Source organism: Leptinotarsa decemlineata, unplaced genomic scaffold (genome assembly GCF_025532065.1).
Source record: "Leptinotarsa decemlineata unplaced genomic scaffold, Ldec_3_MD MMD2_tig00000008_RagTag_RagTag, whole genome shotgun sequence".
Classification (NCBI taxonomy): domain Eukaryota; kingdom Metazoa; phylum Arthropoda; class Insecta; order Coleoptera; family Chrysomelidae; genus Leptinotarsa; species Leptinotarsa decemlineata.
The window spans coordinates 1,939,871-1,964,442 of record NW_027412537.1 but is presented as its reverse complement, the minus strand read 5'-3'; the positions used below and the strand labels follow the sequence as shown (position 1 = coordinate 1,964,442).

At 34.2% G+C, this 24,572-nt stretch overlaps 2 protein-coding genes and 1 long non-coding RNA gene across 3 annotated transcripts in view; 2 read left to right on the top strand and 1 right to left on the bottom strand.

The window, feature by feature from the left end:
* Positions 1 to 5,346: 5,346 nt before the first annotated feature.
* LOC111512831 (small integral membrane protein 14) lies at positions 5,347 to 10,225 on the bottom strand. The gene is made up of 5 exons (XM_023169001.2): positions 10,061 to 10,225; positions 9,899 to 10,010; positions 9,795 to 9,843; positions 7,393 to 7,532; positions 5,347 to 5,738 (listed from the first exon to the last, which is right to left on the bottom strand). The coding sequence occupies exons 2-5, from the start codon at positions 9,977 to 9,979 to the stop codon at positions 5,694 to 5,696; spliced, it is 315 nt and encodes a 104-aa protein (XP_023024769.1). The 5' UTR covers positions 9,980 to 10,010; positions 10,061 to 10,225; the 3' UTR covers positions 5,347 to 5,693.
* LOC141480652 (uncharacterized) lies at positions 6,588 to 16,821 on the top strand. The gene is made up of 2 exons (XR_012464468.1): positions 6,588 to 6,970; positions 16,502 to 16,821. It is a non-coding gene; the product is annotated as an uncharacterized lncRNA (long non-coding RNA).
* Positions 16,822 to 19,954: 3,133 nt separating this feature from the next.
* DAT (Sodium-dependent dopamine transporter) overlaps positions 19,955 to 24,572 on the top strand; it is a 102,035-nt gene continuing 97,417 nt past the window's right edge. Inside the window, exon 1 of the mRNA XM_074170844.1 lies at positions 19,955 to 20,443. The gene's annotated coding sequence lies outside the window, so the exon portion shown is untranslated. The remainder of the gene's footprint in view (positions 20,444 to 24,572) is intronic.

Sequence of the window (24,572 nt, the reverse complement as noted above, 5' to 3'; positions counted from 1 at the left end):
ATTTCGGATGTTTTTTCCGTTTTCGAAACCCGAAATTCACTTTCAAACCTTCGCCTCGAATTGTGAAATGTTTTATACCCAAAAAACCAGTAAGAAGTATTGAGAGTCTTCCACAAAAATGTCTGTCAAAGAATAAAGCTTTCTAATATTCAATTATGTCAAGGTGTTTCCTAACAATTCAGTTTCGAAAACTTATTGTAACCGGTTACATATATATGAAAAATCGGCTCTTTTCTCTGAAGATTCTTTGAAAATATAATAAATGCGTCTCCCTATAATATCGACGCTTCTTAAGAAATTTCATTCATGGTTGACTTATTTATGACTGAAAGTAGGTACAATATGAGAAAAAATGCAGAAAATCACAGTTACTTCAAACTTTGAATATTTCCTTCAATAGATATATTAAAGATGTTGTAGGTATAGAAAAAGACATATATTCATTTCAACATGTATTCTATACTCATTGGATAGTTGTTGTCATGTTGGACGTATGTATCAGGTAGACCGTTTCCAAGATTAATATGGAGTACAGAGTTGATATTCCATGTCTAATAAACAGAGGTTTGCAGTGAGCCCTGCGCTTAGTTCTGAAAATGTACCGAACAGCTCTCTTCTGAGACAGATATTTCAAATTCATCAACTGGTTTGTGCAAAACCCCCAAAAAGCAATATCATACTCGTATCTAGATGAGATTCAATAAGTGGGAAGTTGGCCATTCTAACTGCGTAGCAGCCTGAGGCGTTTTTTATTCAAGTTTCCTATGTGTTTCTCAAAATTTAGCTTTTCATCTGAGTAAATACACAAATATTTTGTACATGATTTGTTGATAACATTATGAGTGCCTAGATTAAAGACCATTATAGATGAATTTAAATGTCAATGTATTGGTTTTGTCAATATTAAAACAAAGCAAATTTGAATCGCACCACTGTTTGACCATTTTCAGATCCTTTGAGATGTATGCTTTTAGAAGTTCAATATTATTTTCATGCCGCATTAACGTAGTTTCATTCGCAAACATGGTTAATGATCCTTGAATGTTTAAGTTACCAATATCATTCAGATAAATGGGGAAAGGATTGGCCCAAGTACGGAACCCTGGTGGGACACCACATTGAAAATTTTAAGGATCAGAGTATTTATTTAACAATTTGAGTTTTGTTAGAGAAATATGATTTCAGTCATTTGTTTGCTATTCTTATAAACCCATAACAGTTCAGTTTTCGGAGCAGTATTCCATGATCGACGCAATCAAAAGCTTTGGAGAAATCACAGAACACAGCTCCGAAAGCTTCATAATCATTCCATCCTATATAAATATCATTCAGCAAATTGAAAATTGCGTCATTGGTGCTTCTCTTTGATCGGAAGCCAAACTGAGAATTCGACTAAATACTATGTTGATCTAAAAACGTTAGTATTCTTTTCATAACTAATTTTTCTATAAATTTGGAGTGAAGCGAAAATTAGCTGGTTTGTCCAGTTATGCATTGGGATGATGACTGCAGTTTTAGGACACAATGGAAACACGCCTGTTTTGAAAGACTTATTTATTGCTTTTACTAACACCCATAGGTGTTTCATCCATACCACATCCATACGAGAATTTAAATTTCTTGTATTTGTAGCGCAAAGGTTACAATGTCTATGGTCAAATTTTAGTTACCCTGTAATAGAATTCATGGGATCTTTATTCATTTGAGCAGAGAGTTTTGAATTATTTATTTTGGGCCAATTTTCCTTCATTTCGTTTTTGCATTATCTATCCTATTTATTGTGGAATTGGCCGCGGTGGTAGTGTGCCCGACTCACGATCGGAAGGCCGTGGGTTCGATTCCCGCCTCGACTAGATATTTTTCTCGAGAGAATTTATCTGGTTGAAGCTGGAATGATTCTGCAACCGTGTTAGGAATCACACGTTAAAAGGTAAGACCTCGTTAGTCATTAGCTCGCACAAGTTTTACAACTTCTGAGAGTTGTCGTTCGTATGGGGGCGACAGCTGATTAACGGAAAAACAGATTTTAAACAGATATAATACAACTCTTTAGCAGTTCTAATCACTAGCTTAAAGATACGATTATTTTTATGTGTCAGGTATAAAAATCTGCAGACCACAAACAACAAATTATCTCCGGTTATGAAATTTCATTCTATATGGTCAGAAGTTAAATCTGGTGGTATATCTTATGTCTGTTTTTACTCTATTGGTGAGGAAATTGTGTAATTTTTTCAAATGTCACAATATGTGTTGAGTATCATTTGAAAGTTATAAATTTAATCTCCCCAATAAAAGAAAATGTTCATATCTAATAGTCTAGAGTTCCATTTTCTTGTGGGTTTACCCGTGTTGGGACTATTTATTCAGGCAGTAGTAGAAATAATGATATAACTTATAATGAACATTCAAAATAATATATTCCATGACTGTCTTCAATTACCTCCTATACAAGTAGATTTTTTTACTTTAAAAGTATCAATAGCAACTAATTGGACCAAAATTCTAGGAAATTGTGAAATATTCTTGATTATATAGGTTCTTAAATGAGAAGAGAAGGCGATGACATCTCTCCTTACAAAGACGCCAGCCCAAATACAACACATTTATGATTCAACTCCAGACAGGGCGGTTTCGACCGACCATAGGTATCATTAATGCTGCTAAGCTGAATCACAAATACATTGCTGGACTCAACTGTCCTTGAGAGACAAGTCTTTGTGAGGGCGATGACGTCTCTCCTTACGAAGACTCCATCTATGGTAGTCTTTCTAAAAGTGGGCGATAACGACCCCTTGTGGGCGCTGGAGGCCTATAGGGGGGCAGTAAAGGGCACAGAGAAGATTAGGGGGGGAGCGATGGCTAATTTAAAATTATTTTTTTTACTTTTAACAAAAACTTTACCGCTCCTTTACGCTTAACGCGCGTTTCCTCGCGTTACGCCATCTAGGGGACTAGACGGTAACTATTTCCTGTCCGATAGTTGTCAAATTGTACAATAGATGGCGGTAAGCTTCAATGCGAAGCGAGAAGTTTCTAGTCTCCATTCTCGAAAGTACTAGGCCCGCCCTATGCCTCACATAAAATCTCGCGCGCCATCCAGCCAGGAATGTCATTCGACGATATTAAGAAAACAAGTGAATTTAGTTAGCGACTAGCTAGGTAAAGTGCTGTACGTGCGGTGGTGAGTACTGTGAGTGGTGTCATTAGCAAGTTTTTAATACTCGATTCTTTACTTCGGCATTTTTGTAGACAAAATTATGTCGGAAGCAAAAAAGAAGGAACGGCAGTATAGCGCGGATTTATTGAAATGTTTGTTTTAATAACATGAAATGAAGTTTTCCTAATATTACAAAATGGTGTTTTACATTAAACTCATCAGAAAGTCTTATTTTCACATGACACACCTAATTTAATTATTGAAATAATGACTGCGATTGTGTTTCTTAAGATATAGTAAAGTAAAAAAAATTGGGGGGCGCTAGAAAATAATGAATTCTCGAGAATTTTGAGAACCTCCGATCTATGTGATGGACAGAGAACTCAATCCTGGAAGGTCAAAGATAAACGAGGTTCCCCAGTTGAACTAGTTGCCTTGCAGTAAAAGCTGTAGTGGAAGCTCGAGGACGAATCTCGTCGGCGGTCGATGTCGAAGCTTGGGATTGCAACTGACTATTTTGGGGATCTTCCTTTATCTTTAATATTCGAGGATTGAGTACTCTGTTGATCCCATAGATCATGACTTCATAAGAGGAGATGTCATCTCTCTTACTTATTTGAGTGTTTCCTGTTAGGCAAGTAGGGAAAATGATTCGTAACTCACATTTTCGAACCAATCACCATTGATCACTACCTTAGAGGACAAAGTACATCACTTAATAAAATAAAATTATCTTAAAGAACAATTCGTTCAAGCCAGTCTCAACTCCCTACACTGTAGGTTAATGGACTAACACTTATCAGAAAACAACTACTCCCCTGGCTAATACCACGAATAGCGTTGAATTATATCCGACAGGTGTGAGTGCAGGATTCTTCACAGAAGTTATTCCTGCATTTGCTGTTGGTGATACAACTGCCGCAATAGATTTTCAATTATTGGAACACACAGACCAGTTTCAGGCTGTTTGGCCACTCTTCAGTGCAAGGTAGTGTATATTATCAACATAAAGTCGATGATTTCTGTTAATTGAAAATCAAATTCTTTCAGAATATCATTCCTCGAACTAAGCTGAAGCATACAACAAACAACAGGTTTGTCGTCGCCCCATCTGCCTGTGAACGAGGTAACCAACTGCATATCCGCATAATTTTCACCTGTCGGATATAATTCAACGCCCTTCGTGGTATTAGCCAGGGGAGTAGTTGTTTTCTGATAGGTGTCAGTCCATTAAGCTACAGTGTAGGGAGTTGAGACTGGCCTAAACGAATTGTTCTTTTAGATGATTTTATTCATAGCCAGTCTTCAAGTATGCCCACTGACTATATGTGAACAATAAAATAAGATTGATTAGATACTCAATTAGCTAATTTATAAGGATCTACGTGGAGTAGCTTTGAGTTTGTATACCGGTGGTCGTGAATCCAATCCATACCAACAGCACTTTTTCGATTTTCTCATTCCCTTATTTCTCAAACTGTTAAGTAAAAATAACAAAAATGGGAAATATTTTTTTAATGCCTTTTGTAATATTTATTGACAATACTCTCGTTTGAGATATCCTTCAAAAATGAATCTTATTTTGAAATATTCCTTATGTTTCATAGAAAAAGTATAATATTCTACTCACAAAGAAATGGCCACTACCGCTTGATGATTTTCACAACACTCGCTTTCTGCTCGAGTCGACTAACTTCATTCTCGCCAGTAATGGGCACATTTCACGTTGGTTGAATAATATACTATTAACTCACTGTATTTTTTAAAGTTGCTGTACCAGCTACATTCATATACCTTTACATAGAAGACAGAATATTGAGAAGATCGGGTTTTGTAAGATGATGACGTATCATATTAATCAAGACGTTTGTTTATCAAGCAGGAAGTAAATGTACAATTGGCAGTAGGAATGTGATGACATTCCCTAAAAAGCAACTCCGCATCTTATGTGTGATTCATTCATGGTGGGATACAGATTTGAAAACCAACCAAAGACGGACGCTGCTAATGTACATACAGAAGAAAACGATTTGAATATTCTACTGTCGAAAATATTTTTGAATACCTCTATTATGCGAGTTGGATAAACCAAACATGTTTCTCCAATATTCGTAGCCAAAACAAATGATAAATCTCATTTTCGAAACCATCGAAACAGTCCTAATTGTTTAAAAAATTCTCCATAGTGCTGTATTAAAATATATTTATTTTCATACAAATTTTATACATTATCAATGTTGAATATATTAATTTTTTATTTACATCTATATTGCAAATATTTTATACAATGGAGAAAAGCGTCGCTAATTGCAGAAAGGAATGTGTGCATATTGCAAGAACACTGTGCAAGACCTATTGTTGAATGTAACGCATTTATTGCCCATTAATAAAGCTGAATTTGGAAATACTTAAGTTTATAGTAGAAAGCACCCACTTATTTTATTTGGACTTAAATGACAAGAACAAGAGAGACCATCCCCAAAAAAATAAGATTAAATTAACCTCAATTGCAGAGATGTATATTTCATAGATACTAGTTAGTTGCTGGTGGTGGGCTTGGTGGAGCTCCATGGGGATTCTGAAAAGAATAAAATGAAATATTATGAAATACCGACTGAACCAAACAGCAATATGTCATATTTCACTTGACAAAAGAGAAGGCATTTCATGTTTTGGCTACCCTATTGAAGACGAATTTCAGAATTCAAGTACCAATTCAGAATTTGAGTATACCATAACAAATGTGCTTGATTGAACACTGAATAAATAAGTATTAGGTAATTTGATATTGTATTTGATATTTTATACAAAACAGCAAATAGAATGGCCCTTTTTATATGGCGAAATATGGTCTAATTATCACATTTGACAAGCATGAATTGTTAATGCCACTCAAAATAATTAAGAAATTTCACATATTTGAATCATTTCATTGATTAGAGTTTTAATCAAAATATAAAACTTGGCCACCATTTGACTCTTGATCGAATATGGTTGAAATAAACTAAAAATTCCATGTGATATCATCTAATGGAAAAGCAGAGAGTTGAAAGAATTGACACAAATTCAGAGTTGTAAACTATAAAATATTGAACCCGGCCATATGATTCCGGAGTCGTTAATGTTGTTTTTGCAGCCAAAACACCTTTGAAATAATGAAAAGTTATTGAGATGGTAGTGATCAGTCAGTCAGTCAATATTCATAATTTAATGAAATATAAAAAACTTCAATAATTTGGCTTTCGTTGAGTTGCTATTACATATCAATTGTCAGACTTTTTTCTAAAATGTTCACGTAGTTCCTTGTTTTATTTTCTTTGTCTCATTGATAAAATTGAAGTTATCAATTAGACATCTGAACGCAAATCAAAGAATACAAGCCAAGCTTCAACAGGGCCATCTGCAGTGATCACTTCCAGGTATCAATTTCAATAATTATGATGATTAACACTTAAGCGATATGCGATGTATCGTAAACGATATACAATACACAACAAGCACAGATACAGACAGATAGTTCTTTTGAAGGAAGATTATAAAATAGGTTCACCTCCCCACAATTAGGCAACATATCACAAGTGACATCTCTCGAAGTGCTGCTTGCCGGTTGGTTGCTCTTGCCATTAGTTTCCTACAATATTTCGAACAGTAACAAGATGACAGAAAGAAGAAATAATAATTTTGTGATTTCTTTTATTGATTTGGTTAAAACAAATGAGTGTCTCTAGAATTATCACATTGACACATACAGCAAGACAGATGTTACTAGTGCCACATGGAGGGAAATCGCCTCAGAACTAAAATACACAGGTAAATTCTTTCGTTATTATGTAATGAGACAAAATGAACAAAATGTATACAAAATATCTTCAATGTAAATTTTTATCTCAAAGTGCTCATTCCTTTCTAATTCCTATAAGCCTGGTGTCCCATACCGCCATGTGGAGATTAATTGTTTTAATGGAAAATGTTGTTTACCTATTTCTTCTTCCCTACTTCATTTTCCAAAACAAATTTTCGACTAAAGAAGTACTGACTGGATGGGTCTTTTAAACTGACACATCTTCATTATATAGGGATTGCTTGTGCCTGTGATTGAAATAAAGTAAAATCGTGCCCAACTGTATTTTTATCGTTCAGAACGTACTGATTCATAACCTGCTTCTTAGCAATATATAGTTGCAATGTATTACTCCCGACATTAAAAATATATTTCTGATAGTATTGCTTACATTTTCCCCACTGAATGGTTTGGATGGTCCGTCAACTTCTTGTCGTCTTGGGCGCAAATAGTACAGAAACAAAGCAGCAACAAAGAAAATACTCATGAGCAATATTCCATCGGGATTGGTTTGTTGTGGAGCATCAGGGTCTGAAAATATGATTGACAATTCTTTTAAATTGAAACATTAGGTCATCAACGGAGGCTGTCCTTTCTGATCAAAGTTCATATTCTATCAATAAATATAGTTATTTGTAATCGACATAGGGGAAAATGATTCCAGGTTCACTCAAATTTCGTTCTCAATCGATGGTATGAATTACTCTGATTTTAAATTTCTGAATTGAACTTGCAAGAAAATATCATAGAGTGTTAAAAATATTATAGGGTATTAAAAACTTTTTTTGTCTCCATGATCTACTTGGATGAGACATGGTGTCTTGGCATCCAGTTGACACTGGTGAAATAGGCCTGATAAAAATAGCAGAAAGAAAAAACTCAAGTGACACCATGCCATTTGAAATTTTTTAACAGAACAGTAGAGCATGTAATAGCCCATTTAAAAGGGTTTTCAATTCTCTATCTACCAATATGATTTTTCATTTCTCTCATATTTTTATATTAAAAAACATCAGATTTTGAAAAAAAAAAATACTGAGACTTCGAGATATAACCTTCACTCTCGCAGCCAACGCACATACCAATGAACACTCAATAGTGAAAAAGAATTATTTGTATCTCTTGCATTGGCCCATACAAAACAATTATCATCAGATGGAAACATCAGTTTGATGGTTCACCAGTCATCACCCAACGATGTTTATTATCGTATATGAGAAATGAACTACATTACAATCAATTTTCAAGGTCAAAAAATCAATTGAAACGCAGGTATACCTATTGTCAATAATTTGAAAAACCAGATTTGCTAAAAAACAACAACATATTTTAGAATTAATAAATAGCAACCCTGTGGAATTCCGGTATCGGCATCAGAGTATTATTTACCAACTAAGGAAGTTCTTATCAGCAGATAAGTTATCAATAGATACTTATGAATAATTATTTGCGAAAATTAGCATATTTCAATTTATAAAAAATGCTACAAAGTTGTTCATGTTGGAAACTTTTCCTCTATTTCCATATTTAGGAAATATATGCTTTTTTTGGATATGAAAAAAAAAATACAACTAAGATTTGTAAAGATGTAAAATGAATCTATTGAAAACAGTTTCCCAATGCCAGTACAAAAATTATGGTTGCTCGAAGCGTATTTCGCCAACCAAGTTAGCGTTCTCAGGGGATCAGTATGACTAAATTTTACTACGTTAGTGTTTTTATATGCTAGTAGCTTAACTACTACCTGATATTGATCCTATGCTAAACTACCTGTTTGGCTATTTTTTATGTATTTTCTCTATGTTATTGATTATCTCTAATATTTGACTGTTTTTTATTTATAATTATTACTTAGAAGACCAAACAAAGGACTGTTTGAAATAGGACCTTTGTTGCTATTCATAGAACTCATGCGGCACTTTTCGATTATAAGATCACTAATAGAAATTTTGTATGTTAACTTGAAGTTCATCACCCAACCATTATAGGTATGATGTTCATTAAGCATTTAAAATAATATTTCATTTCTTGAAAGCAAATAACTATTTCATACTGTTATATAAACTTCCAATCAAATCAATAAAGAATCTGCTGAAGTGTAATGAAGGGCAATCTGAAATACTCACCTTAAAAAGTCACTGCATTATTTAAACCACAAAAAATATCTCAAAAATATCTCAAAGACAAATAGCAATATTTTACATGATTTCACATAGAAAAAAAACTAATTTTTAATGAATTATGACATACTAAAGATTAAAAAATGTGTTGTTCTCAATAAACGACAGTAAGATTTCTTGAAAAAAATACGAGCCCCAAGACTTCTTCATTGAATTCCGTTGTTTGAAAATCGTGAATGGGTTCAGGTTTTGTTCAATATGATAAAACAAAAATAGTTGAGATCACACAGGTTTAGTTGTGAAAGTTAAAATTAACACATCTATAGAAAAGAATCTATAGGTTTGAAGGAATTATGTATTTTTATTCAAGAATCATTGTAAACAGGGAGGAGGTTGATTTTTAGCAAAACCTCTTGAATTTTGATACCCTCAACAATTTTTGAGGTTATTGGAATTTTTGTAACAATTTTCTCCATCACATAAATGTCAGGTCATAGAATTAATTCATGTCACAAATTTTGATCCTCATTCACGGAGCTGCTGATTATCAGATCTCACGTTTCATTTTGTCAAATTCATGTCTGGAAGTCCTAGCTGTTTTCACACTGATGACAATTCTGTATATATTGTCTCTTAAAAATGAATCTTATTTGAATTAATGCAAAGTACTTACCATCTGTAAAACATTCATTGTCAGTGCAATATGACTGTGAATTCCTTATCTGAAAAAAGGAAATGGTACTATCTAGAATTATGAAAAATTAAAAATATGCATACCACATTCAAAAGACGCCTCATTGCCATTTCAGGGTTCCAAACACATTCGCAAGGATCAAAGCCTCCGCCTTCTTCACTCATTTTGTAGATTTATTTACCTTTAAGGTGTAGCCTAAAGAATAATATTGCCATATTCAATTATATCTTAAGTCATTTCATTACCTTCAGTAAAACCAAAAAAAATATCACAGATAAATTTTTCTAGAACGGCAATAAAAACCAATTATTTCTCTTATCGATGTAATAATTTTTACACCATATTGGACATGTAAATTGTTTGTTGTTTTCTTCGTAAATGTCAACGTCAAAAGGATTTGCAACAATTTGCATTCGTTTATGAGCATGAGCAGTCAGCGGTCAGCTGACAAGTAAGGAATGTAGGTCTTACTTGGGGGATTTTGATTGGTTGTGGTTGTCCGGATGAGATTGGTCAAGAAATAAATGACCTTAAATGAAGGTGCGTTTTTTTGGTACGGTTTCCATTCTGGAATAACCATTCCCGTCATTTTTACTTTTTATTTATTTTAGTTGCAAAATTTCATTACATCTCAATTGATTAATTCTTTGGAATAGTGTGATGTGATTTGTCAAAATTGTTAACTGTCAATCAAGATGCAGAAACCGTGGTGTATAAACCAATTCGCTATTTTTCTGTCAGAAACTCTAGACAGAAGTAATGACATTGATCCAATACTGTACACATGTTGATAGATAGTGAAAGATTCGAAATCTTTCCCTCGTGTTTTATTCAGATCTTCAATTTATGGAACATAATGTGATATCACATTATGTGAATAACATCGAAAGTCAAGCACTGTCACTTGAAGTTATCTTGAAGTGTACTCGGCATCCCTGTGAATGTGAGGCTGAAACTCCAGGATGATAGATGGAACAAGAAATGTTTCCAAATGTAAACAGTGGTATGTGAATGAAATGCCGAAGTACGCTGGATATCTCTATTTTATAATCAAAAGCGCCGTAGATCGAGTGTTTTCGTCGAAATGTTTTGTAGAGAAAGCGGTTCAAGTGATTACAGCATGGTATTTCCAAGCATCTTGAGATTTCTTCATTATTTCTTTTCCAAAATTTAACATGGGGAAGGGGTCCAAGTTATCACACAGGGACATTCTATGCATCGTGCTATCAATGTTATTCTCAACGTTTCTTGATTGTAAGCAATTCTGTTTATTCTACCTAATCCAATTGAAGATTTGAAAAGCATCATTACAGAAATCGAAAATCAATAGTGTTTTTCAAAAGCACTTTTACTTATCACTCACTTATTCTGCTAGTTGCTTATATGAAGTAAACGAAGATATTATTCCGGTGATGAAATATATAATTTAAAATGAATGTATCACCAAGTTCACCCCAGCATTGCAGTAGTCCTTATAATTATTGCCATAAATCTGTAACACTTTCGTCTGTAAAAAGGAGATTGTTTAAGTTACAAATCATTATGACATCAAAAAATTCGATGACATAAGAGCGGCTCCCAATTAAAAATGATGTAACTCATTTGTCAAATTATAATGCTTAAATTAGGAATTTAACCCTCAGGTAAAGTCGTCAACGTCATTTTCAAATCCCTGGTACCTATATCCTTTAAGTCACTTTTTATCTACCTCAGTATTTTCATTATTAAACGTTTTTGTTGAATATATCTCAGAATAACGTTTTGTACTATGATGGATGCAGCACTGGCTGCAAAGTTTATTTCTTAAACTCATTGTGTTCTGTCTTTTAATAAAGAGTTATGAGTTATTTGTTTGCTGATGTTTGAATGTAACAGTTGTGTATTATTATTTCACTGCTCGCCTCCATTCCTGTCAGTCTGCCTAACAGTTTTAAATAATATTTTGAAACTCTGAAGGACCCCGCAAAATCCTTATGGAATTTGGGTTTCGGTAAATTTTTTGAATTTCTGATATGTGTCCATGTAATTCTCAACCAATGTTACCATTGCGCCAACCCCCTAAAATGAACATTTTTGCCGCTAGAGGTCGTTTAAATCATCCCTTCCTCAGAATAGACTATTCATTTTCGAAACCGGAAACGACATTTTCACCTGTTTCATTGTAGATATTGTTGCATATGATTATGCCCATCTCCCCAACTATTATAAAACGCAAAAAAAATGATATATGGATTACTTTGAAATGACACATCTACAAGTAATAAAGTCGTCTATTCTGAGCAAGGGATGATTTTAACGCCCCCTATCAACAAAACTATCCATTTTTGAGGATTATCACTTAATTAATTTCAATTCTCAATGACATGAACTGCATTATAATAAAAATTCAGAAAAATTTACCGATTTTTTTTGTTAATAATATGAAAAAGTGCGATTTTCTCAATTTAAGCTTATTCAAACATCCGACGATGCATTTCAAAGTAATCCAGATATAATTTTTTGCGTTTCATAACAGATGGAGGGGAAGGAAAGGTGAAGAATTTTTTTATAAAAGAGCCACCAGGTGCCTGGCATTATTTAAGGCCTCCAGCAGTAACTGAGAACAACCTGATCATTTCGTCCGTTGCCTCTTATCGCTTTATCGTCTACCGCCGCCGTAGATGAAACGCCAAACATATAACCTGCAGACGACGGCCAACAAACCCATTGTCTAATATAATATAAATTGATTTGAAATCCCTGAAAAATCTGTAAAAAATTAGAAAGATTAACCGAAAAATAACAATTTCATTAAACAAAAAACTGAAATTATAAAGAAATAACATATAAGCAACAAACAAAAAAAAAATTAAATATGACCTAATACAAGCCGAAGAAAAAAAAATACAAAATAAAAAAATATTAACAAAAAATGAAAAATTAAAATTAAAAGATTCCAACCCAAGTTACGTCATGACGTAACAATCGAAACGTCGTGACTTTCAATTTTTTAATTTTTTTGGTTGTTGCTTATAGGTTATTCCTTTGTAATTTCAGTTTTTGTTCAATAAAGTTGTTATTTTTTGGGTAATCTTTCTAATTTTTTACAGATTTTTTAGATATTTCAAACCAATTTATATTATATTAGACAATGGAAGTCCGAACTGATGAAATACACCACGAAACATTGTCAACCACCTTCAAACAAACCACTGATAAAACCTATGGCTTGTTGAAACAGCGTTATTTACTGTTGAATGAAGAAAGTTTTATTTTTTATGGGCCAAGTTTCTATGTTGGTCAGACTAACCAACTTTGAAAACTCGTTTCAGTTTTGTAGAATTTAAAAGTTCATTGTCTGAAATTGTTTTAATGCTGTGTTAGTGTTCAGAAATCGTTTATAAACCCTGACAAGAGTCATGCGATACTGTTCACCCGGAGGCTGGTACAACCGAAGGCTGGTACACCTGGACGGAAACGTCATCTTCAACGGTCAAGAGATTCCGTGGACCAATGAAGCAAGATACCTGGGAAACTGACGTTCAAGTTCCATATACGGCAGAGACTAGGGCTGGCGAGAGCCACCCGACAAAACCTATACCCAATCATAGGCCGCAGGAGTAACGTGGGTCTCCATGTGAAACTGCTTCTCATCAAGACCGTACTACTTCCCATCATTCTGTATGTTTCCACTGCCTGGGGTTCGATTTCAGATTATTTGCTCTTCATCAGTACAGAGCCGAGTCTGTCATTTTGTATCTCACAAAATTCACTAATATATCAATTGTACAAGTGTAGGCAATTCTCACTATCAATATATTATTGCCATCATATAAAAGTGACTATATACCATTTGACTGGAACTTATCTGACTTGTTCACTCTTTCGTGATATATTTCAAATTTTTATTCTTCTGGTTTGAAATTTATATTGCCATTTGCAGATTTAAACCATGACATACACGTATACAAAATTTTTATAAATCTATGTGGTCCCAGAAGTACCTGGCCTAACCTAGAGATGGCGTTAGTTGTTTGAAAGTTGTTATAGAAAGTACACAATCTTTAAAACATATGTTTCAATTTAAGCCATAAATAGGAAAAGTTTTCGGTGAATTTGTGAAAATGGATAAAATTGGTCATCGTTATGTGGTACAATACTTTTATTTGAAAGGCGTCGGCTCAATTTATATAAAAGGTGAACTGGATTCTACTCTCGGTGGGTCTGCTCCTTTGTTTGCTACAGTAAAATATTGGGTAATAGAGTTTAAACGATCAAATGAGGTGACGACTCCAGAAACTGTGATGAAAATCTACAAAGCGGTACTGAATGATCGTCGACTGAAAATGCGCGAGCTAGCTGACTTAGTAGGTAGGCATTTCAAAAAGTGCGGTACATCGTATATTACCTGAAAATTTGACCATAAGAAAGCTGTGTGCACAATGGGTGCGGCGTTTGCTAATACTCGAGCAAAAACAGTGTTGTGAAGATGTTTCAATTGAGAGTTTAGCGAAGTTTCACAGCAACGAAGCAGAATTCTTGCGTCGTTTCGTAACCATGGATGGAACATGGGTCGATCACTTTACTCCCGAGTCAAAAGACAATCAAAGCATTATGCGAACTTATTACAACGTTTGAGTGGAGAAATCAAACAATTTGGCTAAGAAGAAAGTGTTGTTTCATCAAGACAATGCCCCAAATCCATTATCGCAAATACCGAAATTGACGAATTAACGTTTGAATTTGTTTGAAGGTGGTTGACAATGTTTCGTGGTGTATTTCATCAGTTCGGACTTCCATTGTCTAATATAATATAAACCCTGAGAAAAATTGAGAAATTAAAAAAAGATTAACCGAAAATAACAATTTTATTAAACAAAAAACTGAAATAACAACGAAATAACATACAAGCACCAACAAAACAAAAAAAATTGAAATATTAATAAAAGCTGAAAAATAAAAATTAAAAATATTAACAAAAAAAAAAAGAGAAATAAAAATTAAAAGATTTCAAACCAAGTTATGTCACGACGTTTCGATTGTTAGTATCCACAATCGTCTTCGGGTGATAACTGGACTTATTTCTCCGAGATCTGACTATTTATAGGTCATTCGAGAGCTTTCACCTATCCCCTCTTCACTCTTTCCGCTTCATTGGTTTGAGCGGGAGATGACCGTTTGGCGGAAATTGGTCGTTTTTCGCTTGATTAGAGGTTTCCATATGTTACGTATCTCTACGCTAGCTTGACTAAATGCGTTGTTGGACAAAATATACGCGGCTTCTTTGAATATTCTTCTAAACCAGTGTTCCTCTTTGTGTATAATTTCAGCTTGAGCCAAGTTGATGTTATGTTGATGAGTCCAAACATGCTCTGCTATTCCGGATTTGCTGGTTTCTCCTCACTGTGTGTGTTTCTTGTGCTCAGCAATGCGAACTTTCAATGGTGTCTTAGTTTCACCGATGTGTGTACTGTGTACGAAACTGCTACTTTCAACTGAAGGACGAATTATTTGCGCAAGATGAGGGACTGTCAATGGGATCGCCAATGGGAGTGGTTTGAAACTCTGGCCATTGAAGAAGCCCACAAGAAGCCCCGAGCCTGGTTGAGATACGTAGACGACACCTTCATAATATGGAACCATGGGAATGCAGAACTAGACACTTTCCTGAAGCACATCAACAACGTACGTCCTTCCATCACTTTCACAATGGAAACGGAAGTCCACAACGAATTGCCTTTTTTAGACAGTATCTGAAAGAAATCCAACCACCATCAATCGACTAAGAGAGGAATCATCAAGACTCTACTAGACCGTGCTTTTGAGCTCTGTAATACAAAGGAAGGTCTCGAAAAGGAACTAGGTATCATCAGAAATGACCTTCAACGGAATGGTTATTCCAGAGTGATGGTAGAACAGGCCTTAGATAGAAGACAGCAAGAACTCCACAAGTATAACATCACATCCAAGTATAACATCAGGACCTGTTTCAGATCTGGGAACACTATCCGTAGCAGCCTCACGAAAACCAGGCCACCAAACGTGGACTGCGATTCCAAGAATTGCATTTACCGGATACCCTGCGAGTGCGGAGAATCATACATCGGTGAAACTAAGAGGCCATTGAAAGTTCGCATTGCTGAGCACAAGAAACACACACAGCGAGGAGAAACCAGCAAATCCGAAATAGCAGAGCATGTTTGGACTCATCAACACAAAATCAAGTGGTCTCAAGCTGAAATCATCCACAAAGAGGAACACTGGTTTAGAAGAAAATTCAAAGAAGCCGCGTATATGTTGTCCAACAACACATTTAGTCAAGCTAGCGTAGAGATACGTAACATATGGAAACCTCTAATCAAGGGAAAAACGACCATTTCCCGCCAAACCGTCATCTCCCGCTAAAACCAATGAAGCGGAAAGAGTCAAGAGGGGATAGGAGGAATCACTCGAATGACTATAAATAGTCAGATCTCGGAGGAATAAGTCCAGTTATCACCCAAAGACGATTGTGGACTAACAATCGAAACGTCGTGACATAACTTGGTTTGAAATCTTTTAATTTTTATTTTTCAGCTTTTATTAATATTTAAATTTTTTTTGTTTGGTTGTTGCTTGTATGTTATTTGGTTGTTATTTCAGTTTTTTGTATAATAAAATTGTTATTTTCAGTTAATCTTTTTTTTATTTTTTTATTTGTTTTCCAGGGTTTTCGGATCAATTTATAATATATTAGACAATGGTACAAAGTCCGAACTGATGAAATACAACGTTTGAATTGCTACTTCATGCACCCTATTCGCCAGATTTAACCCTCTCGGATTATTTTCTGTTTTCAAACTTGAAAAAATGGCCCAGTAGTCAAAGATTTTTCAACGATGAGGAAATGGCCTCTGCAGTTAATGGCTATTTTGAGGGGCAAGACAGTTTTTATTATAAAAACGGTATCGAACTTTTTTGAACGTCTCTGGTAAAGTGTATGGAGCTGGAAGATTGTGTTGAAAAATGAATACACTTTTTCCCGAAATCTTTGTGTTTTTTCTTTGGCCGGGTACCTACTTCTGGGACCACTCTCGTATTTATAGCATACCTCGCGGTAGTGTTGCAAAATGACTTGCAAAATTAGGTACTGAAAATGAAGAAATTAGAATATTCGAATGTTGACAATGTTTTTTGGTGAAAGTTCAGACTTCTGGTGTCTGAAATGGTGTGTATATTATAAATTCGAAATCTTTGTAAGAACAGCTGTTACAATTTTTGAAAATACTGATAATAAATAATCGGAAAAAAATATTTGGTTGGGTTAAACAGAAATAATATATAAAAAAATTACCAAAAATGCATAAGAAACATTGTAAAATTTGTAAAAAAATATTGTGACCTGAAATGAAAATTAGTTGATACAAAAAAATCAAAATAATCGGAAAAAATGATAAATAAATACCAAAAAAAAAAATTAAATGAGAAAATATTTCATTATTTAACGACATTTCGATTGTTTGTATCCATAATCGTCTTCGAGTGATAGCTGGTCTATTCCTGATAGTTGTCTTCTTACTCTGCCCTCTCTCCTCCCGCTTTCCGGCTCAGTGCAATATAGACTGTTTTTCCTCTTGATTAGTAGTTTTCATATGTTGCATATATCTACACTAGCTTGACTGAATACGTTGTTGGTCAACATGCATGCAGCTTCTTCGAACTTCCTCTCAAACCAGTGTTCCTTCCCGTGGCTGACCTCAGCTTCGGACCACTCGATGTTGTGTTGATGAGCCCATACATGCTCCTTTATGTTTCAAAATCACTGCCTCAAAGATTGTGAAATGGGTCACATTTGAATAAACCCCAGTAGATTTCATGATGAAGAAACATTTCATTTCGTATTATGATGTAGTAGTCTGTTTTGAGGAATGAATATGAGAACATCATTGTGTCCAGTTGATTTATACTTTGATTTATCTAGTTGTATATACTCAGTTGCTATTGTGTTGATATGAAAAAACAGTTTTTGTTAATACAAGTCAAAGGGAACATTTCATTTTTTGCAATTGAGAAAAGTAATTATTTACAAAAGGTTATGGTCCCAGATGAATTCGTCAGTTCGATGGTGAAGATTTCGACCATTGAAAATTTCGAAAGGAATCACTTTTCAAAGAACATGAAGTTGAAGATGTGATTAATGAAGCAGTTCCCTTGCCGAAAGACTCCATTTAAAATGAAAAGGAAATCAAATGCCAGAACATTATTGTAAAGTGCTTAGCTAATTCGCGCTTGGAATTCGTTGAAGATAAGAAATATGCGAAAGAAATGTGCGAAGCACTAGAAAATTCATATCAAAAGAGAGGACTTGCCAGTGAGATATACATATTTACGAAAGAAGTTATCAATGCTGTCAAAGGAAAACAAAAGTATTGATTGCGTTCCCATCACCGTATGATAGTTCAACTATAGCATTAGAGACATTATCTAAAAAGATCTATGAAACGCAGTTACTTATATTACACATTTCCAATGTAAATAGCTGTAAATGTCTGTGTCCTTATTAATAATAAACTAGATACATTTGTGAGAACTTCAATCAATCGCTGCCTATTATCTTATTATTTCAAGCAAATCTAACTTGAAATTTAGTCCAAAGCATGCAAAGAATGCCTTGAATGCTGAAAATCTAGGAATATCGATCGATGGCAGTTTGATATCAGAAAATCACGGAAAAAAAAACACATTCAACGTGCAAATTCTTCTATTAAGCAAACTCATGGCTTAATATTTCAATCAATCAGATACTCTCTATGGTCTAAATCAACGGTCAGCAACAGCTTGATCTGCTTATGTCATCGATGATATCGTAATGACATTCATTCACCTATTTGATTTAATCCCAGCCAAGAGGAATCTTATTTGAATTGAAGGAGTTATATTTTTAGGAGTGATTAATTTTTGGGAAAGAAAGTTTTTCGCTTTCTACTACTTCATCTTGATACAAAAAAAAAGGATGAGGGAATATTCCAAAGAAAGGAAGGAAGTAATCAATTTGAAAATAAGTAACTCTATACATGGATGTGTAGATCATGCAAAGAAGTAACATTCAGACACAAACTGAAAAAAAGTCCTCCTGAAACAGCTACTTTCATATAAACATTGAATTACACGAAAGAAAAAAGAAAGTAGAAAGCCAAAAACGTTCTTTCCCAAAAATAATCACTCCTAAAAAGATAACCCCTTCAATTCAAATAAGATTCCTCTTGGCTGGGATTGAATCAAATAGGTGAATGAATGTCATTACGATGTCATCGATGACATAAGCAGATCAAGCTTATTCCGTGACATTAAAAATCGTAATTCATGAATGAATTGTGTGTATTTTCAATAATCTTATCCAATTTGGTACTGAAGAGCCTTGAGTCAAGTTTCTTAAGGCGAAACATCGATGTATACCAGTGAGGATGACAGTGTTCCATGTAAGTACAATTTGTTACCATTCATTTAAAGTAGAACTCATGTGAATGATATCTGATTTTTATTCCGCAACGAATGTTTGAATTACACACTGAGTAGAGAAAAGTATCTTCTTTTTTGTATCAAGATGGAGTAGTAGAAAGCCAAAAACTTTCTTTGCCAAAAATTAATCACTCCTAAAAATATAACCCCTTCAATTGAAATCAGTATTATGTTCTAAAATGTTCTGAGGCCACCTAGATTTGATACAAAATTCTTCAAGAAATATTTCATCTACCAAATTTGTAAAAATTATAATATTTCGACAAACATCAAATGTTGAAACATTTCAAAATTTAAATGAGAACATTAACAAGTCATGCAAAAGTATTTGACACTTAACCATTGATTATATCTATTCCTAATTCCTATCCGTTCTTATTTGATCACTCTATATTGAGTTTCCTTCACATATCTTTTAGATTATTCAACTATTATTTTCGTTTTTACTTTCTTTTCTACCTGTTTTTTTAAGACTATTTTTAGGCGAATTGGAAGAATAGTTTTCATTAGATTTCATTTAAAGGAAAACTTAACTTCGCTATTTATTTTTCAATAGTGTTTCAAATTATAATACTGTAAGTAAGTATATTTTGTTGGAAATTATAAAGACGATTTATTATTTTGCTAATACTATTTCATTTTTCTCTTCCAGATTTCGACAAATTTCGACACTTTTTTATGCAATGAAAGTCCGAAGTTCCAAAATTCTACAAAAATTTTTTTCACCCACGTTCAAACAAACATTTCAAAGTATACTTTGACCTTTACTTATGTCCTCAAATGGATGTGCCCACCGTAAAATAAACATCGTTACTAATTCGCACATATCAAACGAGTGATTTTCTCAACAGCCGCCTGAGCGTCCTATCAAACCTCTCGAAAAAATGCCCGCTACACGTCCACTATCAAATAGCATCGCAGGATCGGGAGTGGTGGATGCTGGAGGATGGACCGTCAGGAAGAGCAGGAGACACGCATGCGATGTTATTTCTTCGCGTACACCTTCCTCCGACAGCGACATTCGTTCGTCGATTGTGATCAGCAAAACGCCGAAGAGCAAGAATCTGCATGGGCCAGTGCGACTCCACATTTACCTTCAGCTACACCCTTTGGCGTTAGCCAGAGATGCTCAAGGCACTCGGTGAATATCGGTGAGTTTTTGTTTTTTATGATCTTACATGAAAAATGTACTAGAACTGAAAATATTTTCGAAATATACAAAGAAAACAATCCGTAAAGAATATCAGGCCTCGTTTTTTCTTATAAACTTATACGAGAAAGGTGGGTAGTTGAAAAAAAATTGGTTTAGTTCTGAGAAAAACTTTTCAATTGAGTTCAGTTCAAAAAATACTAAACAATAAAATCTAAATATTCGTACCTTTTTATTTATAGACTTAGACTTCCCTATCTCGATGACACATGCATCGCATAGAGCCGGGCGGCGGTGCATCGTTTGAGGGTCATCGTAACATATTATATTACAGAAGAAGAAAAACTTCATTTCCAGATAGGCAAGCCCAATATAATTATTAATGTATTTTATCTAAATATAATACATAAAAATCTAAACAAATCAGTCTATTATAACCAAATAACAAAAAAGAAAAAAAACTATATCGCACATATTCTATATAGGATACACGTTTACATATTTACTTATATATTCATTCAAAACAAAGTCTTAGTTATTATTATATTTTAAATATAAATTAGTTTCAATTCAGTTTTTCGTTATGAATATTACCAAGTCCCTCTTGAATAGACGGAGAGAAGAAGAGTTTTTATATTATTTGGTAGTTTATTGAAACTGTCCAGACCTTTGAAAAATAACGAGTTCATACTGCTACGTGAATTTGTGCTGCTACGTGATGATGTATTTCACTATTTGTGTTTAAAAGGTTTACTAAGTATGTTGGTTGCAATTCATTTATTATTTCAAATATAAATATCATAGTTTGATAATACAATCGTTGAGAGACATTAAGCCACCTTGAACTACAGAGCATATTATGTATAGGTGTCATTCTATTGCAGAGTAATATTATTCGCATTCCACGATTTTGTAATTGATTTAATTTGTTCTGGTTCAAGAGATATAAGACAGTCCCGCAAAAATCGTAATGAGGTTTTATTTTGCAATTATAGCACGTTATTTTGGCGTACACATTGATAATACAGATGCCATTCTAGAAAAAATACAGTTTCTTTGATATTTTGCTTATTACTTAGTCAGCATGATCATTCAATGAAATTGTATTATCTACAATGCACCCTAGATACTTAATTTTACTCACTATTTCTATTTCGTTAATTTAATTTTGTCTGTTTTTCTCCCAATTTTATTTTGTTTATACTTTGTTGTAATGATCATCGCCTTAGTTTCAGTGATATTAAGTTTCAGTTTATTTATTCCAAGGTACAACTCAATATTTTTCAATGAATTATTCATCTTTTCAATAGCGACTTACAAGATTTTATCGTAGGTATATATTAATGTATCATCTGCAAATAAGTTAATCACATGATCACCATCTAAGTAATTGATATCATTTATATACATCAGAAATAGTAAAGGTCCTAATACACTACCTTGTGGAACTCCAAAATCATTCACTAACTCTTATGAGTAGCACCTATTAATTTTTGTTATTTGACTCCGCGAACTGAGGTAACTTTTCATCCACTTCAAAACTACATCACCAATACCATAATATTTGAGCTTTTGGATTAATATATCTCTGTATATCATTTCGAATGCCCTCTTTAAATCCAAGAATGTATAAACAACGTAACAGCAATCATAGATCTTTGATTCTTTCGGAAATGATATACAGGTCATTTTAATCGCTGATAATTCAGCTTTTTGAAGATGAAGAAGTTTTTGCAAACGGTTTGTTGGTTTTTGAGTTTATCTATTACAAAGAAACAAATCTTTCCTATTCTTAATATTAGTTTAGGTGATTAGCTATACAGTAGTTTCTTTAGGCGTAATCAATACTAAACTGAAACTAGTAAAGTTTGAAATTGAACATGTTGCAATCAAATACATACAAAATTCAATATCTTAAAACTGAGCGACTTGAAAGTCATTTTCGTCAATAAATGCCATTAAATACAAAAATCTACACATATTCTAGTGGATATTCTAGTATAAAGGAGAGCAATTTGATTTGGGTGCCAAAATCTTTGATACGGAACCATATTGGGAAATGGGTCTTGAAAGTTCACCCCAAAAAGTAACTGCATAATATAAACCACTGAAGAGTTTCATTAATCAATAACTTTTGCCTACAAATAAAATGAACGATTGAAAAAACAAAATTTCATAATTTTTTCAAAACAACTAACGTTTTGGAAAGTAATTTCCCCTTTTCATTCTCAAAATCAAAAAAATTCAATTGTGAGAGGCTCCACAGATTAAACACACATCGAAACCTGTTACACACATCAAAAGAACGAAATATCCAGATGTCATATTTCATAGTCTACATAAATACCCAAACACATGTATGTTTTCCGGGATTTCAGTTCAGATTCATAAATTCGTCCTCGATTTCTCGCATTACGAATCGCAAACAGGTACGATTCATTTCCACAGGACTATCTGTTACTTGTTAAGAAAATATATTCGGATTCTTTGAGACTTCTCATTTTATAATGTATAAGAAGAGCTAAGTTACAAGTTGAAACGGTTTCAAGTCTTTGACGTGTACGCCTTTCACAAGTTTATTGGAATTACTTCTGAGGTCATAAACTACGAAGGAGATAACTTTTGACTAGCGTAAATGGACCGGAATATTTGAAGGTAAGCTTGACAGCATGTCCCTGAACTTATACTCTTTTTTCATTACTCTATCTCCGACGTTGCATCTCCAGTCACACCACCTCAAGTTATAGTAATGATTTTGCTTGGAGAACACACGGACTAGGTTAACTTTCAGTAAGTCAAAAACCTCACTGTAACCTTTTCATGCGTTTGGTTCACTGAGATGGTGCCGCTTCGAAGTGGGTCCAAGGGATGGTATAACGTCTTCAGTGGTTCCAACTCTCTTTCAAACGTCAAAAAAGCGGTGGAATCATTATTTAGAGTTAATTGTAGTTACGGGAGAAGATGATTCAATCAACGGTGGTCATTCTCACAGTATTAGAAATAAGTAGGTACCTTTGTAGTATTGTTGGCTCTTTCTACAGGTTTCACTTGGGGGTGTAAGGCGGAGGAAAAAGTAATACGTCTTTATTCTTCATAAAAAGTACAATCAAAACATACAAAACAAATAAAAAGAAAACAACTTTCAGTATGAAGGCGAATAGGTTGAGTTGGAAACAGCCAAAACATACAAAACAAATAAAAAAAAACAACTTTCAGTATGAAGGTGGGGATAACAATAATGAAATAACAATAACAAAAAAAGTCGAGTTCACTGTGATATTGTGGTGACGAAATCAGAAAATTAGTTAATGCAACCGCTGTAGAAAATAATTTTTTTATTGCTAAAGTCTGTTTAAAAAAATCTGTTTAATTTTTTTTTCCGTTAACCAGCTGCCGCACCCCTACGAACGACAACTCCCAGAAGTAAAAACTTGTGCGAGCTAAGGATTAACAAGGTATTACCGTTTAACGTGTGATTCCTAACACGAGTAGGACGGTAGCAAGTGAAAATCGATCGTTCATCCTGGGGCTTGAACCACCGACCAACACGGCGGTCAATTCGAGTGAGTGAACAAAGCACCCTCGTCGAACCGACCGGCTATCGACCGATCTTCAGTCGGTCTGGGACGTCGGAGACGAACAAGAGACTAGACAATTAAGTAAGTCTCTAGTGCAGCCAGTGATACAATTGAACCCAGGTTTGTGTTTAATAAACCCTACAAAATACAAATGAAACAGAACACAGAGTCATTTGCTACAACTGCAATATACGCATATACAGACGGCTCAAAAACCAAAGAAGGATGTGGAGTTTACTTCAGATCACTAATCCTAAGTGGAGAATGGGAAAAAATACCAGCGTAGTTCAAACAGAACTGGCTGGTATCTTAATCGCCACAAAAGAAAAACATAACAATCTGCACTGATAGTAGACAAGCCTTATTAGCCTTGAACAATGTGTTACCTCAGGGCTAGTACTAGAGTGCCACCAAGATTAAGCGAAAGCCTTGGTAGATAATAACATTATCCTGAGGTGGATTAAAGGGCACGACAGGAGTGAAGAATATCGTATTGCCGACTCTTTAGCCAAGGAAGCGGCTGGACTAAGAATTTTAGTACCCAGTGACACC

Excerpts from the sequence above, each read along its gene's own strand:
- LOC111512831 (XM_023169001.2), bottom strand. The coding sequence starts at position 9,979 with ATGAGTGAAGAAGGCGGAGGCTTTGATCCTTGCGAATGTGTTTGGAAC. Across the intron at positions 7,533-9,794 it reads CAATGAATGTTTTACAGATG|ACCCTGATGCTCCACAACAA; the intron begins GTAAGTACTTTG and ends TCATATTTTCAG. Across the intron at positions 5,739-7,392 it reads AACCATTCAGTGGGGAAAAT|AATCCCCATGGAGCTCCACC; the intron begins GTAAGCAATACT and ends TATTCTTTTCAG.